The 18,737-nt window shown below is 37.6% G+C and overlaps 1 protein-coding gene across 5 annotated transcripts in view; it reads left to right on the top strand.

The window, feature by feature from the left end:
• UPF2 (UPF2 regulator of nonsense mediated mRNA decay) overlaps window positions 1-18,737 on the top strand; it is a 114,297-nt gene continuing 95,560 nt past the window's right edge. Inside the window, exons 1-4 of one of the 5 annotated variants that reach the window (XM_032474022.1) lie at window positions 50-128; window positions 5,113-5,180; window positions 6,258-6,637; window positions 9,025-9,804. In XM_032474022.1, the coding sequence (XP_032329913.1) occupies window positions 6,276-6,637; window positions 9,025-9,804 (1,142 nt within the window). In that variant the 5' untranslated portion in view covers window positions 50-128; window positions 5,113-5,180; window positions 6,258-6,275. Of the gene's footprint in view, window positions 129-1,228; window positions 1,368-5,112; window positions 5,181-6,257; window positions 6,638-9,024; window positions 9,805-18,737 lie in introns of those variants that run through there. The other 4 variants (XM_032474020.1, XM_032474023.1, XM_032474021.1 and 1 more) reach the window with 4 other exon arrangements.

The raw sequence follows: 18,737 nt of genomic DNA, 5'->3' as shown, positions 1-18,737 counted from the left end.
CCTGACCAGCCTAACCAGCCGGAGCTGTCCAATACTTATTTACGCCTCGTCAGATCCTGTTGCAAGCCCTAGCGCTGTTTCGATAAAAATCGGAGGCCAGCGGCACGAATTCAGCAATTTAAGAGAAAGTAAGTTGTGTGGATAAGCTGATACCATCTTAGTTTTGGGTTTTTTGAGGGGTGGGGTGGGGGAAGGAATGAGGTACTGGGGATTGAACCCAGGACCTCATGCATGCTAAACATGCACTCTACCACTGAGCTACACCCTTCCCCAATACCAGTTGTAAAAGTACACTTGGCTCCACATTCGGAAGAAATGGCAAAAATAGCCAATTTCTTAACCTGGTGATTTTATTTAATAATTCAGGGAAACCATTCCATTGTAATTTAAAATACTTGCTTGCTAGAACAGGGTACTTTCGAAGATGTGTACGGCAAAAGCCTAATTCTTCTTCACCCTGAGGTTCTTTTACCTCGAATACCTCAAGCTGCTTCGGGAATTTCCCCCACTGGACTTTCGTAGTCTTTCCAGGACACTCTTAAATCTAGACTCCTTTCCAACCAACTTGTACCTTCCTCACCAGCCATATTCTTTAGCCTCTCCAGTTTCCAACTTCCTAAATCTCAAATCTCACCCCACGAGTTAGTCCAATCAAACTTTCCCTTCTTAGACCTCTTCCTCATATTCGCTCCAGGAAACTCCCGAGAGACTCAGGAGGCTAAATTTGTCCTTAATGGCGCTCCGTAATTCGCCTGCTGTTTCACCGCCCTTCCTTACCTCCTGTTAGCTCCGCTCCGCCCCATTCTCGCTTTCCCCCCCTTCTCCCCTCCCCCAGTGCCTGCGCTTGCGCACCTCCAATTCAGGCGCTTTCCCTTTCCTGGCGACCAATCCACTTCCTGCCTCCGGTCCTCGGAACGCTCCTCTTCTCAGCTGAGGCCCTCGCTCGCGGTGCTGATTGTGGCTGCCCTACAGATTGCCTGTATGAAAAATTCGCTCCTCTCATCAAGTGGGCAATTTGAGGCCGCCGCTATGCGTGCGGCACCCGTCTGAGACTTTGCTCGCGATCTTCCATCCCTGAGCTGAGCTAAAGGCGTGCGGATGCTGGGTGTAGGGAGCGCCGGACTGTTTTCCTATCTGGCAATCGCGTGGACAGTTGTTTCCTTTCTACCTCCCCCCGCCCCGCCCCCACTCGCAGCCTGGCCGCGCTGGTGAGTGGCGGGCGGGAGGGCCGGCGGGCGGAGGGAGGAGGGGGAGCTCAGGGAAGGCGGGCCCTCGGCTGCGGGCTAGGTGGGGGGAGGGGAGGGGAGAGCCCGAGCGCTGGAGTTGGTGCTGGGAAACCCGGGGCTAATGTTGACAACAGGCTCGAGGTGAGTCCCGGGGAACCTCCTTCGCCTTCGCTCCAACGACCGGGAGGAAGTGGGGCTGGGGGGCACCGGCCTGGACTCCGACTACCTGAGGGACCTAAGAGGCAGCTCCGCACCCCAGCGTTCCGGGGGCGGCGAGCCGGAGCCCGACCGCGGGTCCCGCGGCGTCCTCCTCAGACCCCTCTCTCTTGGAGGCTCCCATCAACGCGGGAGCCCCCGGGGCAGGCAAGAGGGGCAGTCGAGGGGGGTGCCTGCCCCACATGCCCGGGCTGGGCCTCGGGGCTGGAGGCGGGGGGCCCGCCGTGGCGGGGTGGAGGGATTTGGGGGTGTGGAGGAGAGCGAGGGGAGGTTGGGGAAAGCTTTTCGGGAGCCGTGAGGGGAACGAGGGCGAGGAAGCGGGGAGGGTGCGTGTGTGGGAGGATGTGGAGCGGGGAGACCGGTCTCCGGTGCTGAGGGAGTGTGGGGTGAGAAGTTCGGGTTTGGGGCAGGGATGGTCCGCGAAGGTGACCGTGGATCCCCGTGGGAAGGGGGGTTGTGGTGGGGAAGCGTGTTGGGTCGCGGCGTGTGGAGCCAGAGCAGGGGTTTGTGGGAGATGTGTGTGTAGGGGAAGGGGTTTGGCTGTATTTGGGAATGGTGGGCATGGATTATTTGGAGTAATTTTTTTAGTTTCTTGGGGTGATAATTCTTTACTTTGCCTTCATCCCAAGGGTCCTAGTCTTTCCTTGTTAGCACTGTTGAACTAAGGAGATGATCACGGGGTATTTGTCTCCACATTGGCCAAGCAGAGCCTCCTTATAGGTTTGGGGGTACACCCTGGACCGGACCATCAGCTCTCTTGCTCTTTTAGGACTTGTTCTTCGTAGTGATGCATCAGACTTAAATATAGCCATCACTCACTTTTCTCATTTAGCATGGTGTTCAGGTGTTTATTAGAATTGTACAACTCAAGAAAAACCATTTTTGAATTCTGGTGGAATTTGTAAAAACTTTAGAAGAGTCTTCTATATAAGGACGTTCTTTAAACTCAAAGACTCAGGGGAGGTAATGCCCCTGTGCGGTTCTGCCCTTAGAACAATTTGAACGAATAACCCAGAAATAAAAGGTAAAACAGCATTCTCTTTCTCTGGAGCATTTTCAGAGCAGTCTCATTGTGACTTCACACATAGTCCATATGGTACTTTGCCAGGGATATCTTTAAAAGGGAAACACCTCATTCTCTGCACTTTCTCCCCCAGTACACTCCATTGGGAGTACCTGTTTTACCAGTAAAGCAGTTTTACTTTCTTTTGGAAGTTCAGAGTATGTTTAGAAAACCAAATAAAATATACAGCCCAAGGGCTAGGACACTATTTGGGAGCTAAGAAGGTGATTTTAAAGCATGACTTCCTTTTAAGGACTGTGTGAGTGTAATTACACTCAGTAAAATAACTTGTCAGAGCTAATCATATTCCAATTAAAAATCACTCATTTTTATCCTATTTTACTTAAAAGTTCTGGTTTTTGAAAACAATTGAGGTGAAGTATTTATTAAAACATAAGTTTATTAAAATAATTTACAGAAATTTTAGCATTTCATTAAATATAATTTAATGCTTAGTTTAATTTTTTTTAATTGATGTTATACAAATGCATACTAATCTGAATCATGTTGTTCGTATCTTTTATTTGGCTTTTTAAAGCTCAGGGTCAGTCAGGGAGTATAGTGGAAAAGAGCCTTGGACATAGATTCTCAACTCAGCCACTAGACTAGTTGTATAATTCTGGGTGGGTCACTCTGTAAAAATGGAGAATTGGAGTAGATGAAATCTAGTTCTCCGAACTCTAAAAATCTCTCATTTTAGGTGGAACTTTTCGGTGTTCTCTGTGAAAGAGAATAGACATTTGTAGACTGCGTCCCTCATGCTACTGCTATGCTAGCAGAACTCTAACTAGAAGTAAGAGAGGTGGCAGTGTCTCCATTTTATTGATGAATAGAAGTTACCTTGCTCAGTTTCCATACTAGCAGTTTGCAGGGTTGGGATGCAACCTTAAAATCTCACTAACTAATGCTCATGTTGTTTTCACATGCTGCCTTTCCATGAACCTTTAGATTTTCATCATATTTTTTGTTCACAGAAATCTGGTTTCAAGTGTACTTTGGGTATATATTTGTAATATAAGGATGAAGTCATTCAAAGAAGATGCCAGTACCAGGACTTAAGGGTTTTATTGAGAATCTGTTTTGTTATGCTCTAGAGCAGAATCTAACTCCTGGATGCCTCCTATGGTTTGATACAGAAGGCACCTAAAAATCTATTGAATAAATGAATAACACAGGAAGTCACAGAAATTTGGGAGACCTGTTGTACTGATAAATGATGATTCTTTATGAATTTGTCAGATTCTAAGGGAATTGCTTAGTGTTTTCACAGAACTTAATATCTAATTTCATGTTCATAAATGAGATATTAATTATAAATTTTGATGCAGTTCTTTTTTTTAACACCTTTATTGTGGTAAATGCTGTTCTTTTCATATTCTGAGAACTGTACTTTCTTGTATCAGTGGAAATGTCACTTGTTGCTGCCTCGTATCAAAAAATACAAATTCTATATAAACGTTATTACTATTTTTTGCACATAATGATAAATATCCCAAAGTAAGATTGTATTGTTAAGAATTAACTTGTCCCCATACGTTTTAGCTAGAATCCACCAAAAGTTAAAATGTAATATAAAAACTCCTTAGCTGTCATCAGGGACTCTTTCTATTCTGAGATACGTAATTCTGTGATCTGTTGTAGTCAGTATCTGTGATCAAGTTTTTCAGCTGACGATTTCATACTCTCAAGGTTCTTAACAACTTTGGTTAAGAGTATGTGTTCAGATTCCAGCTCTGTCACCAGTGGTGGAGGCCTTGGTCAAGTTACTTGGTCAGGTCTCAGTTTACTTATTTATAAAAAAGGGAAAATAATACCTGCCTCAGAGATGTTAGTATTAAGTGAGGTAACGTATGTACCATGTTTACTGTGGTACCAGTGAGTAACAGCTGTTAGTATTTTCTCTTTTGAAAGTTTGCTTGCTTTAGGGCAAAGGTGGGTATTTAATCGAAGCTGCATGAGAATTGATGACTACAGTTCCCAGATAATATAAACACTATCTTGCAACATAAGTAATTCTGCTCTTATATATTTTAATGATTGTTTAAACAGAATTAACAGCCTTTTTTGTTAGAGTTCCACTGATGGGGTTAACCAAAGCCTTAGGGTGTCATTGTCAGAGTAAATGCATAGAATGTGGAAGTGGAGGAGAGTAAGAGAGTAAAACAGAAAAAGGGGGAGGAGGAGGTGGCTAAGAGAAGGGACAGACTATGGCATGTGCTTCTATTGGCCTAGGTTGTCTCTGTGATATTTTATTAGAGTGCCGAAATAAATGGTTTGTGTTTATAAAATACTTATTATTGCAAATGGTTTGTTTGCTAACCTAGTTTTTATTGATTTAATTTAAAACCTATGTCTGAAAATACTTAAGAATACTATGTTTGTATTTAGCTTTTAATAAAAAATTAGGTAGTTTAAGTAATCCTACACTTCTTAAGTGGAAGTATTTTGATTTTCTTGTATACAACTTTCAGATGATTTAGGAGTTAAGTAAAACATGAAGCTCTGTCCATAAAATAAATTATATTAGAACACTAAGTTCTAAGTAGAGATGTATTTTTAGAAAAGAAAACCATACATTTTGCTGAGGAATACATTTTTTTATTCCAGAGTTTATTTCCAGTTAACTGTATGGAGCCTGTACTGTAGAGCAGTGCTGTCCAATAGAACTTTCTACGGTAAGGAAAATGTTTAGTATCTGCACTGTCCAATGTTGTAGCCACTAGCCACATGTGGAAATGAGCACTTGAAATATGGAGAGTGGCTGGAGAACTGAATTTCAAATTCTGTTTGATTTTAATTAATTTACAGCATGAGTAGCCACATGTGGCTGGTGCAGTGGTTTTCAGCTGGCTGTAATTTTGCCTCCAGGGGACATTTGGTGATGTCTAAAATAATTTTTGTTTTTCAAAACTGGGGAGATACTACTGGCATTTACTGGATTGAAGGCAGGGATGCTGTGTTTAAACTTTGTATAGTGTGCAGGATGGTATCTCCCTCCTCCCCACCCAGAGAATTGTCATGGCCAAAATGTCTGCTCCTGAGGTTGAGAAATCCTGGCTGGTGGTTTTTGTATTGGCAGGTATTAGAACAGAATATACAGATGTTATCATCATGTTTATTTATAAATTAACTTTGACTAATACTAATAAAGAGATGAAAAACCTAGTCTAAGTTGTGTTAGTTAACTGTTTTTGTGTTTGAAAGTTTGATGAGGTTAATTAGAGCATGAAGTGAAATCTGTGAGTCTTGTCCATTTTGTCAGTTGCTTTATAGGAGGCAAGAGTTCGTTTATGTTCCCACTTAAATATTTGTATTGAATATTATATGAAATCATATCACCAGTATTTCTTAACGGCTGTGAAATGGGATGAAAACTAATTCAAAATGTTCTCAGGTACATACTGAACTGTTTATGATTAGGTGATAGGTTGTTTTGAAGTTGATAGTGGTTGAATCTGGGTAATGAGTACGTGGAGATACCTTCTGTTGTGCTTTCTACCTTTGTGTTTGAATTTTTCTTCAATAAAAAGTAAAAAAAAAGTCCTTAGACATAGGCGTACCTAATAATGATAGAATATGGAATGTAACCAGTGAATTATTTTATCACAGAGCTAGTATTCATTTTGTATGCATTTTATTTAATCTCCCACAGTTGCCAAGTTGCATTAATATGTTCCACTTAGCAAAATAGTGTCACATCACTAAAAAAAAGTCATTGCATCTACAATGCTGACATTCTTTTACTCTTACAGATTTTCCTGGGTAACATAATGCCAGCTGAGCGTAAAAAGCCAGCAAGTATGGAAGAAAAAGAATCTTTACTAAACAACAAGGAAAAAGACTGCAGTGAAAGGCGGCCAGTGAGCAGCAGGGAGAAACCAAAAGACGAGATCAAACTTACCACCAAGAAGGAGGTTATTAAGGTCCCTGAAGATAAGAAGAAGAAACTGGAAGAAGATAAGAGAAAAAAAGATGACAAGGAACGAAAGAAAAAAGAAGAAGAAAAGGTGAAGGCAGAGGAGGAATTAAAGAAAAAAGAGGAAGAAGAGAAAAAGAAACACGAGGAAGAAGAGAGAAAGAAGCAAGAAGAGCAGGTGAAACGTCAGCAGGAAGAGGAGGCTGCCCAGTTGAAGTAAGAACGTTTATTTTAATTACTGATGTGCAGGGAATGGGAAGATACGAATGTTTTGGAAAAACAGTGATTATTTGAAATAAAACTTCCAGGGTGCAGTTTCTTGAGAGTTGAGAGCGTCTTAATTTACTTGTTCTGTGAGTTTCACTGACTAGAGGCATGCTTATGGTGCTTTCATTCTTTAAATTAATTAGTATTAATCTTTAATAAATATTTGTTGATGTGTAGGGCAATCTGGGTTGTTTTTGTTTTTTAAAAAAGCTTTTTTTCACAGTAAAATACACCATCTTTCTAAGTTGAAAATCTTTAGTTCTTAATGGTTGCTCTTTGTTGAGTTCCTATTATGTGCCAGGCACTACGATTGTGTCAGTACATGTCTTTAAGGCAGCCCTAATGAAGTAAGCTTTATGATTTTCATATTACAGATTACTGAAACGAAACTTTGAGAGGTTAAGTGACTTGCCTAAAATCACAGTAGACAGTTGAACAGCTGGGATTTGAAGCTAGGTTGGCTGAGTTTAAAACCTTTGTTCTTCAGCACAATTCCATAATGCCTCCCATTTTTATCTTTATCTAAATTATTTTTAACCTTGTAGATCTGTGCAAATGATATAATAAACTGGGAAACAACGACATAGTCCTTATGGGAAGACTACCAGGATGTAGCAGAAGTGACAGTTCTTGACTAGTGCATGAGCTTTTCTCTTCATATGTGTGATTTAAAAAGCGGTTTGCACACATGAATTTTCATGAATCTCCAAAACAGCTCAGCTACCCACTTTCTTTTGTTGTTGTTGTTGTTTTGTTTGTTTTGAGGAGAGGTAATGAAGTTTATTTATTTATTTCAGTGGAGGTACTGGGGATTGAAGCCGGGACCTCGTGCCTGCTAGGCATGCACTACCACTGAGCTATCCCTTCCCCCTTAGCGACCTGCTTTCTCACTGAAGTTCTTTAGGATCTCTGTTTTTAATGAGGAACTGGAGCCTTAGGTCTGAAAGGCAACAGTAGTGGCCAGTTTTGGCATATTCAGAACCATGATTCTTAAGAGTTCCTTGCTTATTTTCTATTTTACTTTAAAAAAAAATCACAAGGATATATAATTTCATTATAGCTTTTGTTCTCTCGCTGCGCCAAATAAACAGCTTAAAAAAGCATTAACAGCAACCAAAACCCCAACTTCTTATTGGGAAAAACCTACCACTCCTCCCCATCTACCCAGCATCAACAATTACCCACTTTTTTCCTCTGGAGTATTTTAAAGCATCACATTATTTCAACTGTAAATATATATATGTATTCATTATATATCCAAGTGTTTTTTAATTAAGATGATGGTTGAGTTATTTAATGCATATACATAACGAGTTATGCTTTCTTAAAGTATACTCTCACTGCTAATCTTGTGTGTGTGTGTGTGGCTGGGAGACTTCAAGAGGTACTCACATGTCTGTGTTCCCAGCGATAGATGCCAGTCTCTGTTGACATACTGTGGCTTTTAGCAGAAAAAAACTAGAGAATTGTAGGGTAGCTCAGGGATGGTTATCTCAGAAAGATGAAAATCTATTTTTTAAGAAATTTATATTTTAAAGTTACGTATTTTGCATCAGATTGTCCCCACTCTCCCACTTCAGCCCAAGGCACTTTACTACTTATGCAGTTTAAACATATTCCATCTTTTTAGTGGAAACGTAGGTAATTTGTTCTTAATTATTCTTTTAAGGATAAGCTGAGTCTGTTAACCTTTTATTAAAGGGCTTTTATCTTACAGTTCTCTGGTTCCTTTACAAGTTTTCTTAGTTACACTTGAATTATAAGACCTGAAACTAGCAAGGTACTTTATTAGTAATATAGGTTGTTTAATGCTGAAGTATGGAAAAATGGTACTTTGAAAACATTTCAAAACATTTTAATGAATTCTTTTATAATGTTTATTCTTTAATGAAAGTACTTTTCGTGGACCTTTTTTTTTCTGTTTTCCCAATGCTTTTGTTTGTTTTAGGTTTTATATCTTTCCTAAGAATATTATTTTGTTTATTCATATTAAGCATCATGTGTTTTATCCATTTATTTTTTTCAGCTTTATTGAGGTATAGTTGACAAAAGTGTTTTGTCCATTTAACTTGCCAGTTGGTGGAATGATTTTTAATCTAGTTATTCAAAATCCTCCACTCTGCCACATTTGGTGTTATCAGTAGACTGGGTTCTCATTATCTTGTTATTAATCAAATGTCTTTAAAGTAGTGAAAGGGCCTCTTGCATCTTTCGTTCCTCTTGGATTCTGTTGCTTAACTTGTCACTTTTTCGTTGGCTTTCTTAGAGGATTCATCAGTGATGCTTCAAAATATACAGGGTATTTTACTTACTTGTGTGTTTGTTTTTTTATGTAGAGAGAAAGAAGAATCCGTTCAGCTTCATCAGGAAGCTTGGGAACGCCATCAGTTAAGGAAGGAATTTCGTAGCAAAAACCAAAATGCTCCAGATAACCGGCCAGAGGAAAATTTCTTTAGCCGACTAGACTCAAGTTTGAAGAAAAATACTGCTTTTGTCAAGAAGTTAAAAACTATTACAGAACAACAGAGAGACTCCTTGTCCCATGATTTTAATGGCCTAAATTTAAGCAAATACATTGCAGAGGCTGTAGCTTCTATTGTGGAAGCGAAGCTGAAAATCTCTGATGTGAATTGTGCTGTGCACTTATGCTCTCTCTTTCACCAGCGCTATGCCGACTTCGCCCCATCACTTCTTCAGGTTTGGAAAAAACATTTTGAAGCAAGGAAAGAAGAGAAAACACCTAACATTACCAAGTTAAGAACCGATTTGCGTTTCATTGCAGAGTTGACAATAGTTGGGATTTTCACTGACAAGGAAGGTCTTTCCTTAATCTATGAACAGCTAAAAAATATTATTAATGCTGACCGGGAATCCCATACTCATGTTTCTGTGGTGATTAGTTTTTGTCGACATTGTGGAGATGATATTGCTGGACTTGTACCAAGGAAAGTAAAGAGTGCCGCAGAGAAGTTTAATTTGAGTTTTCCTCCTAGTGAGATCATTAGTCCAGAGAAACAGCAACCTTTCCAGAATCTTTTAAAAGAATACTTTACGTCTTTGACCAAACACCTGAAAAGGGACCACAGGGAGCTACAGAATACTGAGAGACAAAACAGGTGATTTTCAAATGTTTCTCAGATTTGAGAGTTTATTTTGGAGCTCATACTTAAAAAATTTTAGAGTCTTCATGCCACTGAAAGAACTTGTGGGAAAGGGCTCGTTGCAGGTGATTTCTTAACCTCTAGGAAAACTTCAGAGTGTAACTGTCTAAGTACTTATGTTTAATATGAGTCTACGATAGATTTTGTTTCTGATTTTAAAAGAAACCTGGCAAGTGGCTGGTGATTTCTGCCTTGTGCATCTGTTTCTTCTTGTGATTTAAAAACTCCTTAATGTTGAGGGATAAATTTTCTTTTTCTGTCACTTTAACTTATATTCTATTATTTTTCTGTGTGTTTTGCTGATCCCTCTCTATCTATAACAGGTTTGCTTTTATAGTTTTGTGTTTCAGTTTATTGATGTTGCTGTTTGATACTTTTTAAGAAAACAAGTCATTGATTATTGGTGGTATTTTAGATCAGAAATTTGGGGAATAGTGTACAAAGTGAAAAATTCTTTAAATGCAACTATGTGAAGTGCATTTACCGAAGTCTGTCTCCTGGGGACGTCCATTCAAAATTCTAAATGAGTAACATATGTGCCTGTGGTGAAGACACCTGATTTAGGCCACCTTTGATTGTCTGATACTGTAGACTGCTGTGTAGCACCCGTACCTAGAAGGCATCAGCAAGCTGGAAGGTGATGCACTTTGTGGGTAAAAGATCAACTTTTATGGAGAGTTGGATTTGGAGGAGGGCTGGCGGGGTACAGAAAGGCAGTAGCAGTACCCTTTGGCTGAGTACTTTGCAACTATTTAAAGCGCATGTATGGGGGAATACACTTCTTCCTAAGCCTGTGGTTGGGCTGGGATGACTCGTTTAAGTAGTTACCTCTAGAAGGTGATTGACTTACCAGAAAGGACTGCAGTAGAGTAAGCCAGTAGTTCAGTTAAGTCCAGGTTAGGCAGGTGCAGAGACTATATGGCTAAACCCTGGGGGCTGAAGACCACTCAGAGGTGAGAGTTTAAGATGGCAGTGGTGCTCTTTAATGTTTTTTAAAAAAAGAATCCTGGTTTTTGTGCTTTTGAATAGCGAAGACTGTTTTAAACTTTGAAGAGGCAACTTCAGAATGTATTTGTATAGTCAGTAATGGGTTAAAAAGGAAAGTAGTGGTCCTCTGTTAACATTCTCACATATTTAAGGTTTCTTAATTATGACTTACATAGTGTTTTGTCATTTTTCGAGTCCTTTTCCCATATGTCCTACCTCATACATCACAGTTGATTTTGAAAGTATGCTTTGATTACTTTTTATTGACTACTTTAAGGGTTCTGTGTGTGTGTTTGTTTTTGATTGGCTTCATGTAAGCTTTGAGAGCAGAGAGATTCTGTAATGATTTAATCCAGTCACCCTTCCAACACAGGAGTCCATCCATTCTACAGATTATCTAACATAAATTATTCTTCTGAAAACTTCTCGAGCTTCGTGCTCTGATCTCTTCCACGAAATAGGTTGGACACATCTATTTGTTAAATTTAACTTCCCATACATTGATTTGCTTTTTTTCTGATACAGATGGAATAAAGCTACTCAGAGTGGGGGTCTGTGAACAGCTTACCTGTTGGCAATGAATTAAGTTGAGGAACTGAGACTAAACATTTATATACTTTGATAGCAGTTTTCCATTGCCATGATATTGCAGCTGTACTTTATAGAAATTCAGTGATTGGAAAAAAGATTATTTTGTTATAGCACGTAGTCTATGAGAAACATTGGCATGGCCCATGTCTCTTATTTTACACTGTGATAAAGTCTCAAATATTTGCAGCCTGCTGAGATGTTTCCCTTTCATTTTCTCCAGGCTAGCAACTCCGATTCTTTCAGTTTACTCCATGATTTCCAGACACTTCACTATCCTTAGGTCGTTTATTTTGGATGCATTCTTATCTGCCTGTGACCTACAGTTCATTAGTTTTTATAGCTGCCTTGTCAGTCTTTTGACTTTTTGTTACACCTAAAGACTAACTTCTCAAATGAGCTACTGCCAAGCCAGTTCTTCACCTGAAACTAGTGAAATAATTTTTCATATGTGATACAGACTTTCCTCTTTTAAACTTTATTTAGATAGTTTTGACATATTATGTTAGCCTAATGGTAATTACTAACATCAGTGATGTGTATATTATTAATTGTGTTTATCCACTGGTCACATTCAGCTGAGATAAGCAGACCTCCGGTTTTTTTGTTATGGAAGTCACGGAAGAAATTTTTGAGCAGGATATAGTGTTAAGAGCATAGCTTTGTGGCCTTTTTCCTAGAAACTTTTACTCATTTAAATACAGAACTATTAACCTGTGGCTATTAGAGGAGGTTATTTACTTAGTGTAAATTGACCTTAGCCATGGTAGTAGTCATTTTATTACAGGAGACTGTACACTTAGATGTAATAACTTGGGGGATGTGAGGATCTTAATCACGAGATAGAAGATAATTGGCATACAGTTTAATAAATCACTCATGCTTTAGAGAGCTTTAGTTTGAGCAGCCTCTGTAGTGAAGACCTAAATGCCTGACTGAGCAAAGAAGACATGAGGAATGGATTAGTGCAGAGCCCGTACTTGGCCTAGTGTTAGTCTCCTTCTAAGAGGGTACATTACAGTTAAAATGACCAGTTTCCAAAAGTTTCTCCCTCCCAGTCTTTATCCAGTAGGTGTCTTGAGGTTTTTCTGCGTCATAGTAATAACTCATTGGCAATCATTTTTCCCAGTAAGATTTCTCTAAGGCACGATATGCTAGAAATCCAAGTGCCAGACTAGCTAGTGGATGTTTAAGACTCATACGTAAATGACTTTAAGGCTTTATTCAATATCATAATAATGATGCTTTAAAAAGAAAAGTGAAGTACTCTGTATTTTCTGTCTATGGATTGTAAATGCTCTCAGTGGTTTTAATTAACTTGGATGGCACTGTGCTTCGAGGTTGTGAAGTCTTAGTACAACCTCATTAAAGTCTCTACTTAAAAATTCACTTAACTAATTTTTAAAAAATAGAGTAATAAAACCTCTGGTCTTTTCTTAAAAACACTCTGATGAGTGAATGAACACAGTGACTGAGTGAGACTTAGGAATTTCAGGTGTTTTTTTTCTCCTGTGATCCGGGCTGATAGGTACTAGCTAGTTCTGTTTCTGAGCCCCTGCGGGATTTACAGTCATCAGCCAGCAATAGAGTTGACTTTAGGGTTGGGTGAATTCTAATAAATTTGAGTTTATAAGCTTTTTGCCCTTTAAATACAAAATCTTATTTTTTTTTAATGCAGTTTGGTTAAGTGATTGGGGAGTTAATATTTGCACATTTAAAAATATTAGTTACCAATTTAGAGTTAATAGCTTTACTTCTTGTTAAGTTTGCTTTTTATTATGTTCAGTACTCTTTATGTTTGAAGTGCTTTGCATTTTGAGATATTCTCACTGAGGTAATATTACCCAGGTTCTTTTGGCATTTAATAAGAATTGGTTGAAGAAATAATTTTATTAGATATAACTTAATCATGTGACAGTTTGTTTCTTGTAATATAGTGAAATCATGGATTCAGATAATAAGTCAGAATTCTTGTTTGAATAATTCTTAAATGTCTGAATTCCTTATTTTCCTCCTAAGTTGGTGGGAGTGTTGGCAAGTTTCTCCTTTCAGTACCAGTGAATTATGACCTTCATGATGCATGCTCAGTTCAACAGCAGTAAATAATTTGATTTAGAGTTTAGCAAGGGAAAAAATGTGAGTAGAATGTAGGCTTTTGTCTCATGAATAAAATCAGGGAGGTTTCTTTTATTAATGCAAATTCATGAGGCATTACTTTAATAATGTTGAAACTTAAAAACACATTCACCTGAAATTAAATAGTGTCGATTGTTCCTTTCAGGTAGGGTTGTACCTTGCCTCTACAGGTAGATTGTTTGATAAATTACGTAGTAAGTGTTTAAGCACTATTAAATGTTATGTCACCGTGCTGTGGACTTACAGAGACTTAATCCATGCTCAAAAATGTTTACCTCCTTCCAGATAGTGTCTAAGTCTGAGTCTGACTTTAACATAGTTTGTTGAGAAATCTTTGGGTTCAGTTATGCTTAACTGTGCTCTAGTCTCTTTTCACTTAAGATTATAAGACATTCATAAGCAAATTCTAAATTGAAACCACCAGAAAATTTAAGTTCTCATGAGAATTTGACAGAGTGTTAAAGGAGATGAAAAGTGAAACCTCGTATTTTTTCATGGGTCTGCTTCGTGATTATTTTTCAAGATTTTGGCCATGTGTTCTGTGTTATTTTGCATGACTGCATAAGAACAAAGCTATAATGGATTTTCTGTGTTCTTTCCAAGATTTTTTTCTTTTTTAACTTGGCTGATAGAAGATCAAAATAATACTTCATTGACGTTCTTGCCTTTTCTATAGTGGGCTCTGTCATTTTGTTTTCCCCTCATGAAAGTAGTGTTTCATGTTGATAACAGCACATCAGACGTGTGGTCTTAAATGAGCCTCATAGTGCCCTTGAAAGAAGTACCTGTTTTGAAGGCAGTAGATCAAGTTTAGTGATTAAAGGTTTGCCCAGTGTGACTTGGATAGCAGATTACAGAATCAGGTTCTTTCCTACTTCTTCAGACTGTTTCCCTCATCTTCCTCAGGGCTTACCTCCATCTGCATTTGGTACTTGGTTTTAAAGTGTCTAGTAAACACATTAGCTACTCAGGACATACAAAGTCAAATCCAAACAAAAGAGGGACCCAAAAGAGGATATAAAACAAGCACCTTGATGTGAGAAGGCTTGCCTTTAATGTATGCATTTGAGAGACAATCTAATTTCAATATAAGGTACCAAGTGGATAATTTTACTTTAATTTGAGAGGCAGTGTGGTCCAGTAGTTATGAGCATGGGCTCTGGAGCCAGACTGCTTGGATTCAAGTTTTAGATCTGTCTTTACTCATTCTGTAACTTTGGGCAAGTTGCCTCACATTTCTGTGCTTTGGTTTTCTGTTCTGCAAAATGAGATAACAGTAGCACTGTACCTCTGCAGTAAATGTGAGGAATGCCGTGCATTCATACGTGTAAAGGTGCTGAATAACAGTATCTGGCACATTGTAAGTTTACAGGAAATGTTTGCTGTCAACAGCATATTGCCTGCTCAGTCCTTGAGAAGGATTTTTGAACGAGAATTTCTCTTTATGCCTTTTTATGATTTTGAAAATTTGTATGTTCAACTTCTTAAACATCCGTAGCTTATTTTAAAAATAATGCAAAACAGCAGAGTAGACACTATACGAAATAAAAGAAATAGCAAGAAATTCAGACAATAGCAATAAAAATGAAAAAAAGTCTTAGTACTAGAATTTTCTGAGGCATTTGTGGCTTATTTATGAGATATAATGCTTGGTTTCCAGAATGGACTATTTGAGATTTTCTGTCAGTTTTACAGTATTGAATTAGTAATAAAAAAACCACTGCAGAAATCAAGGACTGATGTACCTTAGAGATGCTCCCAGACCGTGATGTCTCATATATTAGATGAAGGAGGTCTAATTTCTTACATTTTTGTTCCAAGACTTGGAATTAATTTTGTTTTCATTGCTTACCTTTTATATCTTTAAAACGGTTCCTCCCTGTTGTGCAGTGATACCATGAGGGGAATGAACTTGTGCATAGTACCTCTAACAGTGATGCTCAGTTATCTCCAGTTACGACAGGGATTGGCAACCATGGCCTGCAGGCCAGATTAGGCTCACCACTCGTTTTTGTATAGCTGAAGAGCTAAGAATGGTCTTTACCGTTTTACATGATTAAAACAAATCAAAGAAGAACATTTTTTGAAATATTAAAATTACATGAAGTTCAGATTTCGGTGTCCATAAATAAAGTTTTATTGGAACATAGTCACACTCATGTGTTTACATATTGTCTGTGGCTGCATTTGGCTTTATCAACAGAGTTGAGTAGTTGCAACAAAGACCATATAGTCTGCAAAGCTTAAAATATTATCTGGCCCTTTGCAGAAAAAATTTGCTGATCTCTGGTTTAAGACAGTCTCAAAAGAATGGGTTCAATTCAACTTTCTGTAATAGATGTGCTTCTGAAGAGCTTGTAATTAAAATGATATGTGATGAATCATATCTTCAGCTTGATTTTGCTTAGTGATATAGTCCGGTGAGATTTACACTGATGTACCGGAAAGGTACTTGGTCAAATGTGCTGTGTGTGTTTAGTTCCCTTAGCGGGGGGAGGGGGAGGGTATAGCTCAGTGATAGAGTGCGTGCTCAGTATGCACGAGGTCCTGGGTTCAATCCACTGTACCTCCATTAAAAAAATAATTGGAAATAAATAGGCCTAATTACCTCCCCTTGCACCCCCCAAAAAACATAGTATGTTTAGTTCCCTCATACACATCTTCTAAAAATTTCATCAAATTTAAAATCTTTTCGTATGGTCTTTATAAACTTATAAAAAACTGACATATGGTACATTCATTAAAAATTGTTTCAGTTAAATTTCATTAGAACCTCTAAATGATTCTAGGGATTTTGAGTGTTCAGGCATCTCTGATGGGTTCTTTCTCTGCTTGAACTCTCTAGTCTTGCTACATGCCGTGGGGTTGGATTTTAGGAAATGTATATTAAATAAGTGGTCAAGGGAAATACATGTGACTATATAAGTTTTGTGTATAACTGAACTCTTCTAATGCCATTTCATTGGTATCCTGTACTGCTTTCCGAGTGCTTAGTGTAAGGTTGATTAGAAAACAAACCAACTAAATTCTAAGCTTTTTTCCCCACCAAGGACTGTTCTCATTAGATAGTAACCTAAACACATATAAGTTAAGTAGTTAGGTAAATTAGTACTGTTAAAAATTTAATCGTGGAGTTGAGATTTTAGGGAGGACACAAGGATTATCTCTGAAGTTTCAAAGTTTTAACTGGTCCCAGGAGAACTGGACAGGAACTGAATGCATACAAAGGGAACCGTCATAGAATTCAGTCACTTTTAATTGACCCAGTTCAAAGTCTCAGGCAAATGTTTGAAAGAGTGGTTGATATCAGAAAAAGAGTGTTCATTTTCTGTTCTAATAAGAATAGTCATCACCTTGCTACAGCTTATATGTCATAAATCCTTAGTGAATATTATATAACCTGCAACTGGATGTATGATCTTCAGATGATCAGAATGTCAGAACTTGTTAGAGAAATAATTTCAGGTTATGGTATTTTGGTAATATTTTCCAGTTTCTTTTCAAGTACTGAAATAACTTTGCATCTTTGTTGTCATTAGAAGTTTTGAAATACTTTGGAACTATTATTATCATTTTTAACATAATTTGCTTCTGAATAAACTCAAATTTTATTAACTAATGTTTTTTCTAATTGCAGGATATTTTAGAGTACCTTGCTTTTGAGTTATTTATTCAAATCATTTACCAATTTAATGGCTTTTTTAACTTAAAAAATGACTTAACTTTTAATTAAAAGTAGTAACAAGCTGATTCAAAGTAATAATATCAGTCATTTCTTTTAGGGCATGAATATTTTTAAATGCTTAGATTTTTTGTTTTAAAAATTCATTTATAAAACTGAAAGAACTTTGTTTTTGCCTGTAAAGTTACTCTGAAATGTTTGAAGACAGAAAGACTCTGCTCTTAGAGGAATGCTTTTTAGCCTGGATTATTATGGTTAAGCTATCTTGGCATTTTACTAATCTGTTTGTAGAACGATATTGTTTAATGCATCTTGAATAAGAAAATAAGTGAAAATTTCTCATGTTAGATCCCAATAAGCCAGATTTCGGGGGGGAAAAAAGGAGTGGATTTAATGAATAGTAACTGACTATGTATCTTGTGCTTATAAATGGAAACTGATAGTCTAAGATAGAAAATGTTATTTGGAATGTTAAAAGCATTGAAACAAAAGTTTAAAATTTGGATAAGAATGGGGTAAGATGGGAAAGTTCGGAAATTGTTCCAGATAAGCAGGGATGAATAAGTGTAGCCATGGTTTTTCTGCTTTATTTTCTATAACTTTTAAGAAGATAACAACACAAAAAAAACCCCTTCTAACTCATTTTCTTCACTGGTCATGATGCAAAACAAAGAATAAAAATATTTTAAATTTTATTTTAATTTTTTTTTTATTGATTTATAATCATGTTACCTTGTGTCAAATTCCAGTGTAGAGCACAATTTTTCAGTTATACATGAACATATATATATTCATTGTCACATTTTTTTCTCTGTGAGCTACCATAAGATCTTGGGTATAGTTCCCTGTGCTGTACAGTATAATCTTGTTTATCTATTCTACAATTTTGAAATCCCATCTATCCCTTCCCACCCTCCGCCCCCTTGGCAACCACAAGTTTGTATTCTATGTCTAGGAGTCTATTTCTGTTTTGTATTTATGCTTTGTTTTTTTTTGTTTTTGTTTTTGTTTTTTAGATTCCACACATGAGCCATCTTTTATGGTATTTTTCTTTCTCTTTCTGGCTTACTTCACTTAGAATGACATTCTCCAGGAGCATCCATGTTGTTGCAAATGGCGTTATGTTGTCAGTTTTTATGGCTGAGTAGTATTCCATTGTATAAATATACCACATCTTCTTTATCCAGTCATCCGTTGATGGACATTTAGGCTGTTTCCATGTCTTGGTTATTGTAAATAGTGCTGCTATGAACACAGGTGCAGGTGTCATCCTGAAGTAGGGTTCCTTCTGGATATAAGCCCAGGAGTGGGATTCCTGGGTCTACAAACATGATTGTTAATCATACTTCATATTCTCTGAAGAACCAATGTTAACATTTAATTGTTTAAAAAATTTTATTGTTTAGGTGAATTTGATACAAGTTTTAATTTTCAGATATGTCTTGAAAATATTGAGTATTAAAAATAAGTTGTTGTGTGATAAAATCTGATTTTA

This window comes from Camelus ferus, chromosome 35 (genome assembly GCF_009834535.1).
Source record: "Camelus ferus isolate YT-003-E chromosome 35, BCGSAC_Cfer_1.0, whole genome shotgun sequence".
Taxonomy (NCBI): Eukaryota; Metazoa; Chordata; class Mammalia; order Artiodactyla; family Camelidae; genus Camelus; species Camelus ferus.
This window is presented reverse-complemented; position numbering and strand designations above follow the sequence as displayed.